We start from the raw sequence: 16,266 nt of genomic DNA, 5'->3' as shown, positions 1-16,266 counted from the left end.
GGGTGGGCTCCAGCGCAACTAGTGCCATGTTCTTGGCTGGGATGAGTGTCGGCATGCATTGGAATTCCAAGTGGCACCGGCTAGCCCAGTAATTTGTTGGATTTTCCGGGGACTGTCACTGCTCTCGTGTATGTGGAACAATCGTGGTTTAGTCCTGAGACCACTTAGTCTCCTAAACGGAGAATCCAGACCCTGATATTTTATCAACTCAGTCCCTCACTCCACTGTTATGATGGGCACACCCCTTAACGTACATAATCCAAAAATATTATTCGCATAGCCGGGGCTTTCAAACTGGGGATCAGAATCCCAACTAATGGTCAGTGAGATGATACCAAACACATCCACTGTGGAGGCAGTTATACCGAGCATTGTGGGATTACACATTTGATATTTAGATTTAGATTCAGATTTATTGTCACGTGTACCAGGGTACAGTGAAAAGTATTGTTCTGTGTACAGTCCAGGCAGATTGCTCCATACATGAAACATAGAACATACGATAAATACATGGTACGAAGTCTTACAACACCAGGTTAAAGTCCAACAGGTTTGTTTCGATGTCACTAGCTTTCGGAGCGCTGCTCCTTCCTCAGGTGAATGCAGAGGTCTGTTCCAGAAACACAGATATAGACAAATTCAAAGATGCCAAACAATGCTAGGAATGCGAGCATTAGCAGGTGATTAAATCTTTACAGATCCAGAGATGGGGCATTGAAACAAACCTGTTGGACTTTAACCTGGTGTTGTAAGACTTCGTACTGTGCTCACCCCAGTCCAACGCCGGCATCTCCACATGATAAATACATGAGGATACATATTGAAGATACATTAACATAGACGGTGGGTGGAGTGTACAGCATATAGTGCTCAGTGTACGGTGATAACAAAGAACAAAGAAAAGTACAGCACAGGAACAGGCCCTTCGGCCCTCCAAGCCCATGCCGACCATGCTGCCCGACTAAACTACAATCTTCTACACTTCCAGGGTCCGTATCCCTCCATTCCCATCCTATTCATGTATTTGTCAAGATGCCCCTTAAATGTCACTATCGTCCCAGCTTCCACCACCTCCTCCGGTAGCGAGTTCCAGGCACCCACTACCCTCTGTGTAAAAAACTTGCCTTGTACATCTACTCTAAACCTTATCCCTCTCACCTTAAACCTATGCCCCCTAGTAATTGACCCCTCTACCCTGGGGAAAAGCCTCTGACTATCCACTCTGTCTATGTCCCTCATAATTTTGTGGACTTCTATCAGGTCGCCCCTCAACCTCCGTCGTTCCAGTGAGAACAAACCAAGTTTATTCAACCGCTCCTCATAGCTAATGCCCTCCATACCAGGCAACATTTTGGTAAATCTCTTCTGCACCCTCTCTAAAGCCTGCACATCCTTCTGGCAGTGTGGCGGCTAGAATTGAACACTATACTCCAAGTGTGGCCTAACTAAGATTCTAAACAGCTGCAACATGACTTGCCAATTCTTATACTCAATGCCCCGGCCAATGAAGGCAAGCATGCCGTATGCCTTCTTGACTACCTTCTCCACCTGTGTTACCCCTTTCAGTGACCTGTGGACCTGAACACCTAGATCTCTCTGACTTTCAATACACTTGAGGGTTCTACCATTCACTGTATATTCCCTACCTGCATTCGACCTTCCAAAATGCATTACCTCACATTTGTCCGGATTAAACTCCACCTGCCATCTCTCCGCCCAAGTCTCCAAACAATCTAAATCCTGCTGTATCCTCTGACAGCCCTCATCGCTATCCGCAATTCCACCAACCTTTGTGTCGTCTGCAAACTTACTAATCAGATATAGAGCTGTATTCAATTGTTCACTGATACACTGAGTGCTATTCTAACCCGCCTGCCTGCCAAGACACTGACAACTTTGGAACATCCGCTTCTTTTAAAAAATGTCTGATTTTAAAGCAGAAAGTTACCATTGGGCAGGTTGATTTGAATTTACTCCCATTGATTCTGTTGTGATATTTTGATACAATTGCAGCTAAATCTGATCTGATGATCAGAGTGACAGTTGCTGCAAATGTCGAATTTTATGCAGCATATGTTTTAGGATTGTGACTTTTATTTTGAGAATTGACATTTTTAAATGTAAGATAAATCAAAGGCTGGGAGGCTGGCACATCAAAGGATGGCCCATGTTTATTTTCTCGGATCATAATGGGATATGTTGGAAGCAGCAATGAGTGACCTGATGGAGATAGGATGTGTCAGCTGCCTCAATAAGAGGTTTAAATTACCCCTGTGGACTCCCAGGACAAAGGGAAAGCCTGGGAGTTGGAGATATTGGCCGGGATTCTCTGGCCGTTGCGATTCTCTTTTCCCGCTAGCAGCGCACGTGGATTTCCCGGCGGTGTGGCGCGGTTTCAATGGGAATTACCCATTGGAAAGTGGCAGAATACAGAATCCTGCCACCAGCGAATGGCATGTCGCAGAGAAAGATGTGGCTGTGGGATCAGAGAATCCAGTCCAATTAGTTTAAATATATTTCTGGAACATCCCAGCTGTGCCACATTTCTGTGGAACTAGTTTATACAGGGAATGTTTAAAGAACCGGTTTTCAAACTGTGATGTGGCCCCTGACCTTAGAAAGCCCACAGATTCAGCAAACTAAGCTGGCTGTCCACCCTGCTCGCCAGGAAATAGTTTGGGAAGTGGGAGTGTTAGTGGGCAAAAGGTACAATTAAATAGCATTAAACAGAGTGTAATGCAAAAGCCAAAAACAGGTCCGTCCATATTTAATGTGACCATAATTCTCACCACTCTGATTTGAGTGGGGAATTACTGAAGGCTGGAAGGGAATCACTGCTCATTATTATACAACATAGTTCCCAAATCAGCTTCCTGAAAGAAATTCCTAATTTGTAATTATCCAAAAAATAACAGAGGTTTTGCTGAAACGTACCTTCAACCAGTCTAATCATTATTTTCATTCCGCACCAGGAAGGGAAATGTTCATGCATGGAGACACATTTGAAAGGACTTACCCAAGGAATGCATTCCAATAACAGGACAAAATGAGTATGGTCAGTATGAGACATAAACAGCGAATGAGATAGTTAACCTTATTCCAATCTATAAATAAGAGGAGAAAGGTAAGTTACTTTGTACTGCCGCTCACACTCTTCCATATCGCACTCCTTACGGCCACAGACAGACAATGAGCAGGACAACCCGTACATTAACATTACAGCACCATAATGTGTGAGGGCACATCTCCTTGAACATTGAACTGCAATTTGTCCACTTCACATCACGTTGATTGGAATGGGAAGGGATTTGGAAGTGAAATGAAAGCAGGAGGTCTGAGTCGACTCTGAGTAAATTGCGGATGAAAATATGTGACTTCAGATCTCACCAATCAACAGCAGCAAGTTGTATTTATATAGCACCTTTAATGTAATAAAATGTCCCAAGGTGCTTCACAGGAGCAATACAGAACAAAACGTGACAAGATGTACAAGGAGATACTTGGCCAAATGATCTAAAGGTTGGTCCCAGGCTATTTCCTGGCTAGGGTGCGATCGAACGGCCACACTACGTCCAAACAACAGCTCGCTGCGGTGCAGCCTGGCTGTTGAAAGCCGGGAGACCCCACTCCCGGGATCTACCCAGTTTGCCATGCCTCGCGAGATTCAACGTGATTTTGCGAGATGTTGCGTTGTGAATCCCGCCCACAATGGGATCACATTTTGGCAAATCTGCATATTGGAGTGAGGCAGTAAGCCTCACTCTAATGTGCAGATTCCCAAGGTACCTGAGTATGTTATTCTCGAAGTCTGAATAAAGATTGTAGACTCCCAGTTAACACAAATACTTTATTCAATGGGTCCATTCTGTTTCCAGTGCTTAACTAGATATAATACAGTCAAGAGGTATGACCAGTGAAGCTAAGGTAAGCTGCCTATGCTGAGCTGTCTCTGTCTGCTGCTGCACCCTAGCCCTGTGCTTCTGAAAGAGGCGGATCCTGCCTTGGGCTCGACCCTTTATACCCATCTCTGATGCTGCCCTCTAGTGATGCTGTGGCTGTTACATCTGTGCTGCAGTCCCTGGTGTCTGTGCAGATGTGTGTACAGATGTACAGATCACTACACTGAGATTTTGGGATTTAACACCTTTGCCTCAGAGACCTTGGCTGAGTGCTGTTTAGCACTGGTACCCATAAATGGGGACCAGACAGAACAGTGTTCATGGGGGTCTCCCAGCTGCATGCCCTGTGGGCAGAGTGGTGCCCTGGCACTGCTGGTGCCACCTGGGTATTGCGTGCGCGATTGGGCTGGGTTTTCCCGTCGTCGGGGGTCACTTCAGGGGCTCCAGAAATCCGGCAAGCGGATCTCCTTCAGTGTACAGAACAGGGCTATTTGCAGCCTTGTCATTGAGGCCCCTTATCGAACGTGTGTGCTGTTTTTCGGTCTGGCCTACATGTGACTCCAGACCCATAGCAATGTGGTTGACTCTTAACAGCCCCTTCAAGGGCAATTAGTGATGACCATTAAATGCTGGCACAGCCTGCAATGCCCACGTGCCATGAATGAATTTTTAAAAAATTAACGTTGGGATCTAAATGATCCTTCCACAAAACTGAAGCAAGGTAGAAGTGTACAGAATATCTGAACGAAACCTCCTTCGTCCCAACGTATCCTTAGTCTTACATAGATAGAAAATGGAAGCAGGAGGAGGCCAATTCGTCCTTCAAGCCTGCTCTACCATTCATTATGATCCTGGCTGATCATCAAGTTCAATACCCTGATTCTGCCTTCCCCCATATCCCTTGATCCCTTTAGCCTCAAGGGCTATATCTAATTTATTCTTGAAATTACACAACGTTTTGGCCTCAACTACTTTCTGTGGTAGTGAATTCCACAGATCCACCACTCTCTGGAGAAGAAATTTCTCCTCACCTCAGTCCTAAAATATTGACACCTTATCCTCAAACAATAACCCCTAATTGTGGATTCCTCCACCATTGGGAACATTCGTTCTGAATCTATCCTGCCTAATCCGGTTCACATTTTTAACGTTTCTATGAGATCTCTTCTCACTCTTTTAAACTCCAATGAATATAATCCTAACAGACTTAGTCTCTCCTCATATGACAGTCCCGCTATCCCAGCAATCAGCCTGGTAAACCTTCGCTGCACTCCCTCCATAGCAAGGACATCCTTCCTCAGATAAGGACACCAAAACTGCACACAATACTCCAGGTCTGGCCTCACCAATGCCCTATACAAATGCAGCAAAACATCCCTATTCCTCTACTCAAATCGTATCGGTATGAAGGCCGACATATCATTTGCCTGTTGCATCTGTGCGCTTACTTTCTGTGACTGATACATGTGGACACAGGCAGTCACCTGAGGCTGGAATTGAGCCCGGGTCCCTGGAGCTGTGAGGCAGCAGTGCTAACCACTGTGCCACCATGCCGTGTTATACATTTAGTTCCCTCGTCCAAATCATTATGATATAATGTGAATAGTTGGGGTCTCTACATTACCCCACTAGTTACTGCCTGCCAATCAGAAAAAGGCCCATTTATTTAAAATGTGGAGATGCTGGCGTTGGACTGGGGTGAGCCCAGTAAGAAGTCTAGTGTTGTAAGACTTCTTACATTTATTTAAAGATTTTGCTTCCTGTCTGCTAACCAGCTTTCTATCCATTTCAAGACACCAGCCACAATCCCATTCGGTTTATCTTAATATAGTAACCTGCTGCATGAAACCTTATCAAAAGCCTCCTGAAAGTCTAAATAAACAACATCCACCAGTTCTCCTTGGTCAACTCTACGAGTTACATCTTCAAAGAATTCCAGCAGATTTGTCAAGCATGATTCCTCTTTCGTAAATATATGCTGACTGTCTGATTATACCACTACTTTCCAAATGCTGTGCTATGAAATCCTTGATGGACTCTAGCAACTTCCCTACTACCGCCGTTAGGCTCGCTGGTCTATAGTTCCCTGTTTTCTCTATGCCTGCCTTTTTGAATAGCGGGTTTATAATCTGTGGGAATCAATCCAAAGTCCAAAGAATTGTGGAAAATGACCACCAATGTGTCTATTATTTCTTGCGCCACTTCCTTAAGTACTCTGGAATGAAGATTATGAGGCCCTGGAGATTTATCCACCTTTAATACCATTACTTTCCACAAAACATCCAGCAGAGGGCAGCAGAGCGGAGATGCTGATTGGCTGTTGCGGGGAGAATTTGCATCCGTGCATTGCGGTCACTGTATCGAGAAGGTGGTTTGTGGAGGAGCTGTTGTCAAGTGTAGTTACTCCGAAGAATCAAGATAGATGGGTGACGGTGAGAGGGGCTGGGAGGAAGCAGTCTGTGCAGGGATCCTCTGTGGTTGTTCCCCTCAGTAACAAGTATACCGCTTTGGATACTGTGGAGGGGGACGACCAACCAGGGGTAAGCCACGGTGAATGGATCTCCAGCACTGAGTCCATCCCTGTGGCTCAGGAGGGAAGGAGGGAGAGCAGGAGAGCAATAGTTATTGGGGACTCGATAGTTAGAGGGACAGATAGACGGTTCTGTGGTACGAAAGAGACTCACAGATGGTATGTTGCCTCCCGGGTGCTAGGGTCCATGACGTCTCGGACCGTGTTTTCAGAATCCTTAAGGGGGAGGGGGAAGAGTCACAAGTCGTTGTGCACATCGGTACCAACGACATAGGTAAGAGAAGGGACAGGGATTTAAAACATGAATTTAGGGAGCTAGGCTGGAAGCTGAGAGCCAAGGCAAACTATGTTGTCATCTCTAGTTTGTTGCCGGTGCCATGTGCTAGTGAGGTGAGGAACAGGGAGAGAGTGCAGATAAACACCCCAAATAGTAATAGAGATATGGAGGAACAAATTGCAAAACAGATTATGGATAGGTGTGGAGGTCTCAGGGTAGGTCTCATGGGTGACTTTAACTTTCCAAATATTGATTGGAACCTCTATAGGTCGAACAGTTCGGATGGGGCAGTTTTTGTACAGTGTGTGCAGGAGGGCTTCCTGACACAATATGTGGATAGGCCGACAAGAGGGGGGGCCACATTGGATTTTGTACTGGGTAATGAACCGGGCCAAGTGTTAGATTTGCTTGTGGGAGAGCACTTTGGAGATAGCGACCACAATTCGGTGTCTTTCACTATTGCAATGGAGAGGGATAGGGCCATACGGCAGGGCAAGGTTTATAATTGGGGAAGGGGTAATTATGATGCAATTAGGCAAGAATTAGGGAGAATAAAATGGGAACAGAAACTGTCAGGGAAAGGCACAAATGAACATAGAACATAGAACAATACAGCGCAGTACAGGCCCTTCGGCCCACGATGTTGCACCGAAACAAAAGCCATCTAACCTACGCTATGCCATTATCATCCATATGTTTATCCAATAAACGTTTAAATGCCCTCAATGTTGGCGAGTTCACTACTGTAGCAGGTAGGGCATTCCACGGCCTCACTACTCTTTGCGTAAAGAACCTATCTCTGACCTCTGTCCTATATCTATTTCCCCTCAGTTTAAAGTTATGTCCCCTCATGCCAGCCATATCCATCCGCGGGAGAAGGCTCTCACTGTCCACCCTATCCAACCCCCTGATCATTTTGTATGCCTCTATTAAGTCTCCTCTTAACCTTCTTCTCTCCAACGAAAACAACCTCAAGTCCATCAGCCTTTCCTCATAAGATTTTCCCTCCATACCAGGCAACATCCTGGTAAATCTCCTCTGCACCCGCTCCAAAGCCTCCACGTCCTTCCTATAATGCGGTGACCAGAACTGTACGCAATACTCCAAATGCGGCCGTACCAGAGTTCTGTACAGCTGCAACATGACCTCCCGACTCCGGAACTAAATCCCTCTACCAATAAAGGCCAACACTCCATAGGCCTTCTTCACAACCCTATCAACCTGGGTGGCAACTTTCAGGGATCTATGTACATGGACACCTAGATCCCTCTGCTCATCCACACTTTCAAGAACTTTACCATTAGCCAAATATTCCGCATTCCTGTTATTCCTTCCAAAGTGAATCACCTCACACTTCTCTACATTAAACTCCATTTGCCACCTCTCAGCCCAGCTCTGCAGCTTATCTATATCCCTCTGTAACCTGCTACATCCTTCCACACTATCGACAACACCACCGACTTTAGTATCGTCTGCAAATTTACTCACCCACCCTTCTGCGCCTTCCTCTAGGTCATTGATAAAAATGACAAACAGCAACGGCCCCAGAACAGATCCTTGTGGTACTCCACTTGTGACTGTACTCCATTCTGAACATTTCCCATCAACCACCACCCTCTGTCTTCTTTCAGCTAGCCAATTTCTGATCCATATCTCTAAATCACCCTCAATCCCCAGCCTCCGTATTTTTTGCAATAGCCTACCGTGGGGAACCTTATCAAACGCTTTGCTGAAATCCATATACACCACATCAACTGCTCTACCCTCGTCTACCTGTTCAGTCACCTTCTCAAAGAACTCAATAAGGTTTGTGAGGCACGACCTACCCTTCACAAAGCCATGCTGACTATCCCTGATCATATTATTCCTATCTAGATGATTATAAATCTTGTCTCTTATAATCCCCTCCAAGACTTTACCCACCAGAGACGTGAGGCTCACCGGTCTATAGTTGCCGGGGTTGTCTCTGCTCCCCTTTTTGAACAAAGGGACCACATTTGCTGTCCTCCAGTCCTCTGGCACTATTCCTGTAGCCAATGATGACATAAAAATCAAAGCCAAAGGTCCAGCAATCTCTTCCCTGGCCTCCCAGAGAATCCTAGGATAAATCCCATCAGGTCCCGGGGACTTATCTATTTTAAGCCTGTCCAGAATTGCCAACACCTCTTCCCTACGTACCTCAATGCCATCTATTCTAATAGCCTGGGGCTCAGCATTCTCCTCCACAACATTATCTTTTTCCTGAGTGAATACTGACAAAAAATATTCATTTAGTATCTCGCCTATCTCTTTAGACTCCACACACAATTTCCCATCCCTGTCCTTGACTGGTCCTACTCTTTCCCTAGTCATTCGCTTATAATGAAAAGTGGAGCTTATTCAAGGAACAAATACTGCGTGTCCTTGATAGGTATGTCCCTGTCAGGCAGGGAGGAAATGGCCGTGTGAGGGAACCATGGTTCACAAAAGAGGTTCAATGTCTTGTCAAGAGGAAAAAGGAAGCGTATGTAAGGATGAGAAAACAAGGTTCAGTTGGGTTGCTTGAGTGTTACAAGGTAGCAAGGAATGAGCTAAAAAAAAGCAGTTAGGAGAGCTAGGAGGGGGCATGAGAAGTCCTTGGCAGGTCGGATCAAGGAAAACCCCAAGGCTTTTTACTCTTATGTGAGAATTAAAAGAATGACCAGGGTGAGGTTAGGGCCGGTCAAGGACAGTAGTGGGAACTTGTGCATGGAGTCAGAAGAAATAGGAGAGGCGTTGAATGAATACTTTTCTTCCGTGTTCACCAAGGAGAGGGGCCATGTTTTTGAGGATGAGAGTGTGATACAGGCGGGTAGGCTGGAGGAGGTAGATGTTCTGAGGAAGGATGTATTAGCAATTCTGAAAAACCTTAGGGTCGACAAGTCCCCTGGGCCAGACGGGATATATCAAAGGATTCTTTGGGAGGCAAGGAATGAGATTGTAGAGCCTTTGGCTTTCATCTTTGGGTCCTCACTGTCCACGGGGATAGTGCCAGAGGACTGGAGAGTGGCGAATGTTGTTCCTCTATTCAAGAAAGTGAATAGGAATGACCCTGGTAATTATAGGTTGGTTAGTCTTACTTCGGTGGTCGGTAAGTTAATGGAAAAGGTCCTGAGGGATAGGATTTATGACCATTTGGAAAGATGCAGCTTAATCCGGGATAGTCAACACGGATTCGTGAAGGGTAGGTCTTGCCTCACAAATTTGATTGAATTTTTTGAGGAGGTAACGAAGTGTGTAGATGAAGGTAGAGCAGTTGATGTTGTACACATGGATTTTAGTAAGGCGTTTGATGAGGTTCCCCATGGTCGGCTCATGAAGAAAGTAAGGAGGTGTGGGATAGAAGGGAATTTGGCCAATTGGATAAGTAACTGGCTATCACATAGAAGACAGAGGGTGGTGGTGGATGGAAAATTTTCAGACTGGAGACCAGTTACCAGCGGTGTACCACAGGGATCAGTGCTAGGACCTCTGCTATTTGTCATTTTTATCAATGACTTGGAGGAGGGGGGCTGAAGGGTGGGTCAGTAAATTTGCTGATGACACCAAGATTGGTGGAGTAGTGGATGGGATGGAGGGCTGTTGTCGGCTGCAAAGAAACATTAATAGGATGCAGAGCTGGGCCGAGAAATGGCAGATGGAGTTTAACCCTGAGAAATGCGAGGTGATTCATTTTGGTGGAAAAAATTTGAATACGGATTACAGGGTCAACGGCAAGGTTCTGAGGAATGTGGAGGAACAGAGAGATCTTGGGGTTCATGTCCACAGATCTCTGAAGGTTGCCACTCTAATGGATAGAGCCGTGAAGAAGGCCTACAGTGTGTTAGCGTTTATTAACAGGGGGCTTGAGTTTAAGAGCTGCGGGGTTATACTGCAACTGTACATGACCCTTGTGGGACCACATTTGGAGTATTGTGTGCAGTTCTGGTCACCTCACTGTAGGAAGGATGTGAAAGCATTGGAAAGGGAGCAAAGGAGACTTACCAGGATGCTGCCTGGTTTGCAGGATAGGTCTTATGAGGAAAGGTTGAGGGAGCTAGGGCTTTTCACTTTGGAGCGGAGGAGGATGAGAGGTGACTTAATTGAGATTTATAAAATGATGAGGGGGATAGATAGAGTGGACTTTCAGAGACTATTTCCTCGGGTGGATGTAGCTGTTACAAGGGGGCATAACTATAAGGTTCAGGGTGGGAGATATAGTAGGGATGTCCGAGGTAGGTTCTTTATTCAGAGAGTGGTCAGGGTGTGGAATGGACTGCCTGCTGTGATAGTGGAGTTGGACACTTTAGGAACTTTCAAGCGATTATTGGATAGGTACATGGAGCACACCAGAATGACAGGGAGTGGGATAGCCTGATCTTGGTTTCGGACAATGCTCGGCACAACATCGGGGGCCAAAGGGCCTGTTCTGTGCTGTACTGTTCTATGTTCTAAAACCATTTCTTTATTAATAGTAATTTACTTCAGTTCCTCACTGCCCCACCACCTCCTCCACCTCCTTTCCAACTACATGATTCTACACAGATCTTCTGAGTTTATCTGTTTTTATTTTAGATTTCCAGCAACCACAGTATTTTACTTTTATTTGACCAACCAAAGCAGTGAAAGGGAGCCTTTCTGAATGAAGGCTGTGACTAGTGGTGTTCGCAGAGATCAGCGCTGGGACCTTTGCTGTTCGTAGTATATATAAATTATTTGGAGAGAATGTAGCTGGTCTGATAAGTAAGTTTGCAGATGACACAAAGGTTGGTGGAGATGCGGATAGTGAAGAGGATTGCCAGAGGATACAGCAGGATATAGATTGGTTGAAGACTTGGGCGGAGAAATGGCAGATTAAGTTTAATGCGGACAAATGTGAGGTAATACATTTTGGAAGATCTAATGCATGTAAAAATTATACAGTAAATGGCAGAGCCCTTAGGAGTATTGACAGGCAGAGAGATCTGGGCGTAAGGCCCACAGATCACTGAAATTGGCAATGCAGGATAAGGTGGTCCAGAAGGCAGATGGCATGTGAGTGTAAAAAATTGACAAGTTATGTTGCAGCTGTATAGAACCTTCAGCCACATTTGGAATATTGTGTCCAATTCTCGTCGCCACGTTATCAGAAAAATGTGGAGGCTTTGGAGAGGGTACAGAAAAGGCTTACCAGGATATTGCCTTGCCTGGAGGGTATTAGCTGTGAGGAGAGGTTGGATAAACTCGGATTGTTTTCATTGGAACAACGGAGGTTAAGGGGCAACCTGATAGGGGCTTACAAAATTAGAAGGGGTATGGACAGAGTGGTTAGTCAGACACTTTTTCCCAGGGTGGAAAATGCAATTATTAGGGGACACAGGTTTACATTGCGAGGGGCAAAGTTTCGAGGAGATGTATGAGGCAAGTTTTTTACACAGAGGGTGGTGAGTGCCTGGAACACGCTACCGGGGGAGCATTGACATTAAAGAGGCATCTTGACAAATACATTAATAGGATTGGAATAAAGGGATATGGAACCCAAAACTGCAGAAGGTTTTAGTTGAAACAGGCATCATGATCGGCGTAGTCTTGGAGGGCCAAAGGGCCTGTTCCTGTGATTGTACAGTATATGAAATCAGGCTAGTTTTGGCAAATACAATTGCTGGAGTCCATTTTTTGCCTGAGGTGTAATTTCTTGGAAGAACACGTTCCCCATGGTCAAAGACTGAGGGCTGGATTCTCCAATAATGGGGCTCTGTCCCCAAGCCAGCGTAAAAACTCTTGTTTCACTCTGAACTTTTCTTAAGAAAGTCCTGAGTGATTCTCCCATCTGCAGGGGGCTGGCTGGGCCCTGGAGTGGGTCTCGCAGCTCTGGCTGTGGATATGGGGCCCGCACGTCCGATCGGGAATCCGCGCATGCGCACGGCCATGCGACATGGTGGACTCGGACCCCGGAGTGGCACAAAAATGTAGGCCCACCCGAGATTGCTCGTGCCTGCCGGTCCATGACGCTGGATCACTCCCCTCACCGTCCATGAGGCCCTCCCGGTGAACGATCCCTCTGCCCCCCACCAGGGTGGTCTGAGTCCGCAGCCGCCACCCTACGTTCCCAACAGCCGAGAGGTGGTTAGAACCACACCGTCGGGAACTCAGCCAGTTGCATGCGGAGAATCGAGGGGGGTGCCTCTGTTAATGGCCCCCTACCCGCGCTGCATTGTTTGTGCGTGCAAAATTCTCCGGGGAACGGGATTTTGGCGCAGAGGCTCGGAGAATCCAGTCCTCTGCTTTTGGCAAGTTGTTCCCTTCCAGCCATTTGAGTCTGATGTTGTTGCCTGACTATCTCTGAAGTTGAAGTTGGAGTCAAACGGTTGAACTGTCTGCGTAGTTTCCTTTTGAATATCATTATAACCGGTGCGCTTTGTGCTAATGAATGCACATTATTTCTGTATGTTGTAGGCGTCCTTCCTGTTTATTCCATTATTTCCCCTTTCTTTTATTTTGCCATTATCATTTTTGATCCATGGGTGATTTATGGACATGTATCTTTAAGCCAAGCAGCAGAGATAATGAGGAATTTGGAAGGTACAGGAGGGAATACTCTGCTAGCCTCTGCTAGTTTGAACAGGAGCTTCAGACTTTTGGAAGCAGAGCGAGTGAGATGGGGTGGGACTCGGTTTGATTGATTGGCTGGTGGCCAATGAATTGGCCAAAAGGCCGTACTCTGCACAGTAACAGGTGGTGATTGGATCCTATCCCAGTGGAATGATTTTCAAAATCCTCAAGGACATTTTCTGGTGGGGAAATTGAGCTGGAGAGAATTTGGTTGCAGTTCATGCATGAAAGGGAATTAAAAAGAATAGAAAAAGAAATGAGGCGGTTGGAATTTGAGAGAGAGGAAAAAGCAAGAGAGGGATCCAGCTCAAGGCACTGGAGTTACATTCGCTCCATACACGTGCCAGTCAACGACCATCTCCTACAACAGAGGATCTAACCACAGCCGCTTGACATTCAATGGTGTTACCTTCACTGATTCCCCCACAATCAACATCCTGGGGGTTGCCATTGGTCAGAAACTGAACTGGACCAGCCATATTAATACTGTGGCTACCAGGGCAAGTCGAAGGCTAGGATTCCTACAGCAAGCAACTCAGCTCCTGACCCCTCCAAAACTTGTCCATCATCTATAAGGCGCAAGTCAGGAGTGCAATGGAATACTCTCCACTTGCCTGAATGAGTGCAGCTCCAACACTCAAGAAGCTCGAAGCCATCCAGGATTGCTCCCCATTCCACAAACATTTAAACGCTCCACCACCGACGAATAGTGGCAGCCATGTATACCATCTACAAGATGCACTGCAGTAACTCACCAAGGTTCCTCAGACAGCACCTTCCAAACCCATGACCACTATATCAAGTAGGGTAAGAGCAGCAGATACCTGGGAATCCCACCACCTGGAGGTCCCGGTCACTCACCACCCTGACTTGGAAATATATTGCCGTTCCTTCACTGTTTCTGGGGCAACATCCTGGAACTCCCTCCCTAACAGCACAATGGGTGTATCTACACCTCAAGGACTGCAGCGGTTCAAGAGGCAACTCACCAACACTTCTGAAGGGCAACTGGGAATGGGCTATAAAGGCTGGCCTACACAGCGACGCCACATTCCATAAATGAATTTAAAAAAAGGAGAGGGGAGCTGTCAGAGACTAGAGGGAAGCTTCATCTTAGCATGGAGCCTAGTGGCGATATGTTTAAATTTATACAGGCCCTCTCAAAGTTCAAAGAGAAGGAGGTAGAAGCCTTTCATAGGGCTTTTGAGAAAATAGCAACCCAAATGGAGTGGCCAAGAGAAAAGTGGACATTACCCTTGCAGAGTAAATTGACGGGGCAGGCATAGCAAGTTTATGCCACATGAGTGCACTAAGTGCATTCCAGTCACTCAAGCATGTGATTTCACTGCACTTACCGCTTTTTGATGTGGTCAATATATACAAACGATGAGGTTTCACCACTTAGGCCACTGAGTCACCAAAGGAGAGGAATAGAGCAAAGCAGCAGATGGTTTTGCGAGCTGTCAATCACAGACAACTACTCCAAAGCTATGAATGGCTTGCAGATAGTGGATCTGTGGGGACGATCTGTGGGCACAGCTGCTCTCCTTCAAGTAACGGAGCTGTAAGGTAAGTAGTACAGCTATAATGCTTCCCACTGCCCCTCTCTGGATGGTTCTCTAGCTTCCAGACAGGGATCCCTTTTCTGGGAGTGGTGGGGGGTCTGTGTGTGAGGGGGGAATGGTGTGTGGAGGGGGTTCCTTTAGGAAGGAATCCCTGGGCGTCCCCTTATTACGGAGGTATCTGGTGGTGTCCCCCTATTACAGGGGCTCCTGTGGGGGTCCCCATATTACAGGGGTCCCTGTGGGGCTCTGATTGGCTTTAAGGAACAATTGGAACCTTTTCTTGTGAGAGTTCCATGTCTCCTCCTCAAAAGCTTCCGTGGCGCTTTTTCTTCCCGCCATTTTTGGATTGCAATTCCCTGATCTGTGCTACTCAGCCTTCAGCCTGTCTCCCCTGCTGTTCATTTTCTCTCTGTTTAAAGCAGACAAACACGCAGCGCACAAGCAGACTCGCTGTTTCTGTGCCTCGCTATCGATTCCCAAGCAGTAGGTTGCAGGGCCATCAGGTTAGCGTTCTCGAGGCCAATTTCAGTGCCTCGTGCGCGGTCTTCACAGCTACCCCCACTACAACGGTAAGTGCACTGAAAACTTCGATCGTCTGTTTGAAGTAAGCCTCCGGTAACTCTCAGCTGTCCAAACTTTTTCTTGAAATCTCTTTTACTTGCACGAGCGGGTGTCGCGATCGACCGGATGATTCGCTGATGCCCCGCTATAAATTGTACGGTGTCCAAATATTAATTGAGAGTTGTTTTTATCTTGCCACAATGATGATTTGGCCTTCGAAGTCGACAATATTTTTCCTGACCTCACTCCTGATGGTGTATAGGCCTAGATTTCCATCAATGATTCCTTCTTCTGGCTCACAAAATCGTCATAGAAAGTTGTTTTTCTCCCTTTTCACTAGGCCCAGACCTCGTCGCCAATTTATCTTTTGTTGTGTTCTTTGTTGTAGCCACAAAGAGAAAGAATCAGAGGTGGTCCACGTCGAGTTCGTATAACATAGTGTCAGGGGTTTATATATGAAATGCTGCTCAAGCAGGGTACAATAATGAATTCCACAAAAGCCCGCCAAACGCTCCAATGACATTATTGTGTAAGACACCAGCCAATGGTATTACTTTTATACATAACAGATGGGTACGTGGGTGAATGGGTAGCTGGGTCAGGGTAGTCATAGAATCATAGAATCATAGAATTTACAGTGCAGAAGGAGACCATTCAGCCCATCAAGTCTGCACCGGCCCTTGGAAAGAGCACCCTACTTAAGCCCCACGCCTCCACCTATCCCTCTTTATCCCCAGAATCCAGTAACCCCACCCAACCTTTTTGAACACTAAGGGCAATCCAGAATGGCAAATCCACCTAACCCACACATCTTTGGACTGTGGGAGGAAATCGGAGCACCCGGAG

The 16,266-nt window shown here is 46.4% G+C and overlaps 1 protein-coding gene across 5 annotated transcripts in view; it reads right to left on the bottom strand.

Annotated features, from left to right (window-relative positions):
• LOC140398299 (CMP-N-acetylneuraminate-beta-galactosamide-alpha-2,3-sialyltransferase 4-like) overlaps positions 1-16,266 on the bottom strand; it is a 189,815-nt gene that overhangs the window by 133,459 nt on the left and 40,090 nt on the right. For 4 of the 5 annotated variants that reach the window (XM_072486825.1, XM_072486823.1, XM_072486821.1 and 1 more), the window contains exon 3: positions 3,017-3,104. The exons of the other annotated variant lie outside the window; for it this stretch is intronic. In XM_072486825.1, coding sequence (XP_072342926.1) covers positions 3,017-3,104 — 88 coding nt within the window. The remainder of the gene's footprint in view (positions 1-3,016; positions 3,105-16,266) is intronic. 5 annotated transcript variants of the gene reach the window in all.

Source organism: Scyliorhinus torazame, chromosome 21 (genome assembly GCF_047496885.1).
Source record: "Scyliorhinus torazame isolate Kashiwa2021f chromosome 21, sScyTor2.1, whole genome shotgun sequence".
NCBI classification, from domain to species: Eukaryota; Metazoa; Chordata; class Chondrichthyes; order Carcharhiniformes; family Scyliorhinidae; genus Scyliorhinus; species Scyliorhinus torazame.
The sequence above is the reverse complement of the archived record's forward strand: the minus strand, read 5'-3'. Positions and strand labels throughout refer to the sequence as shown.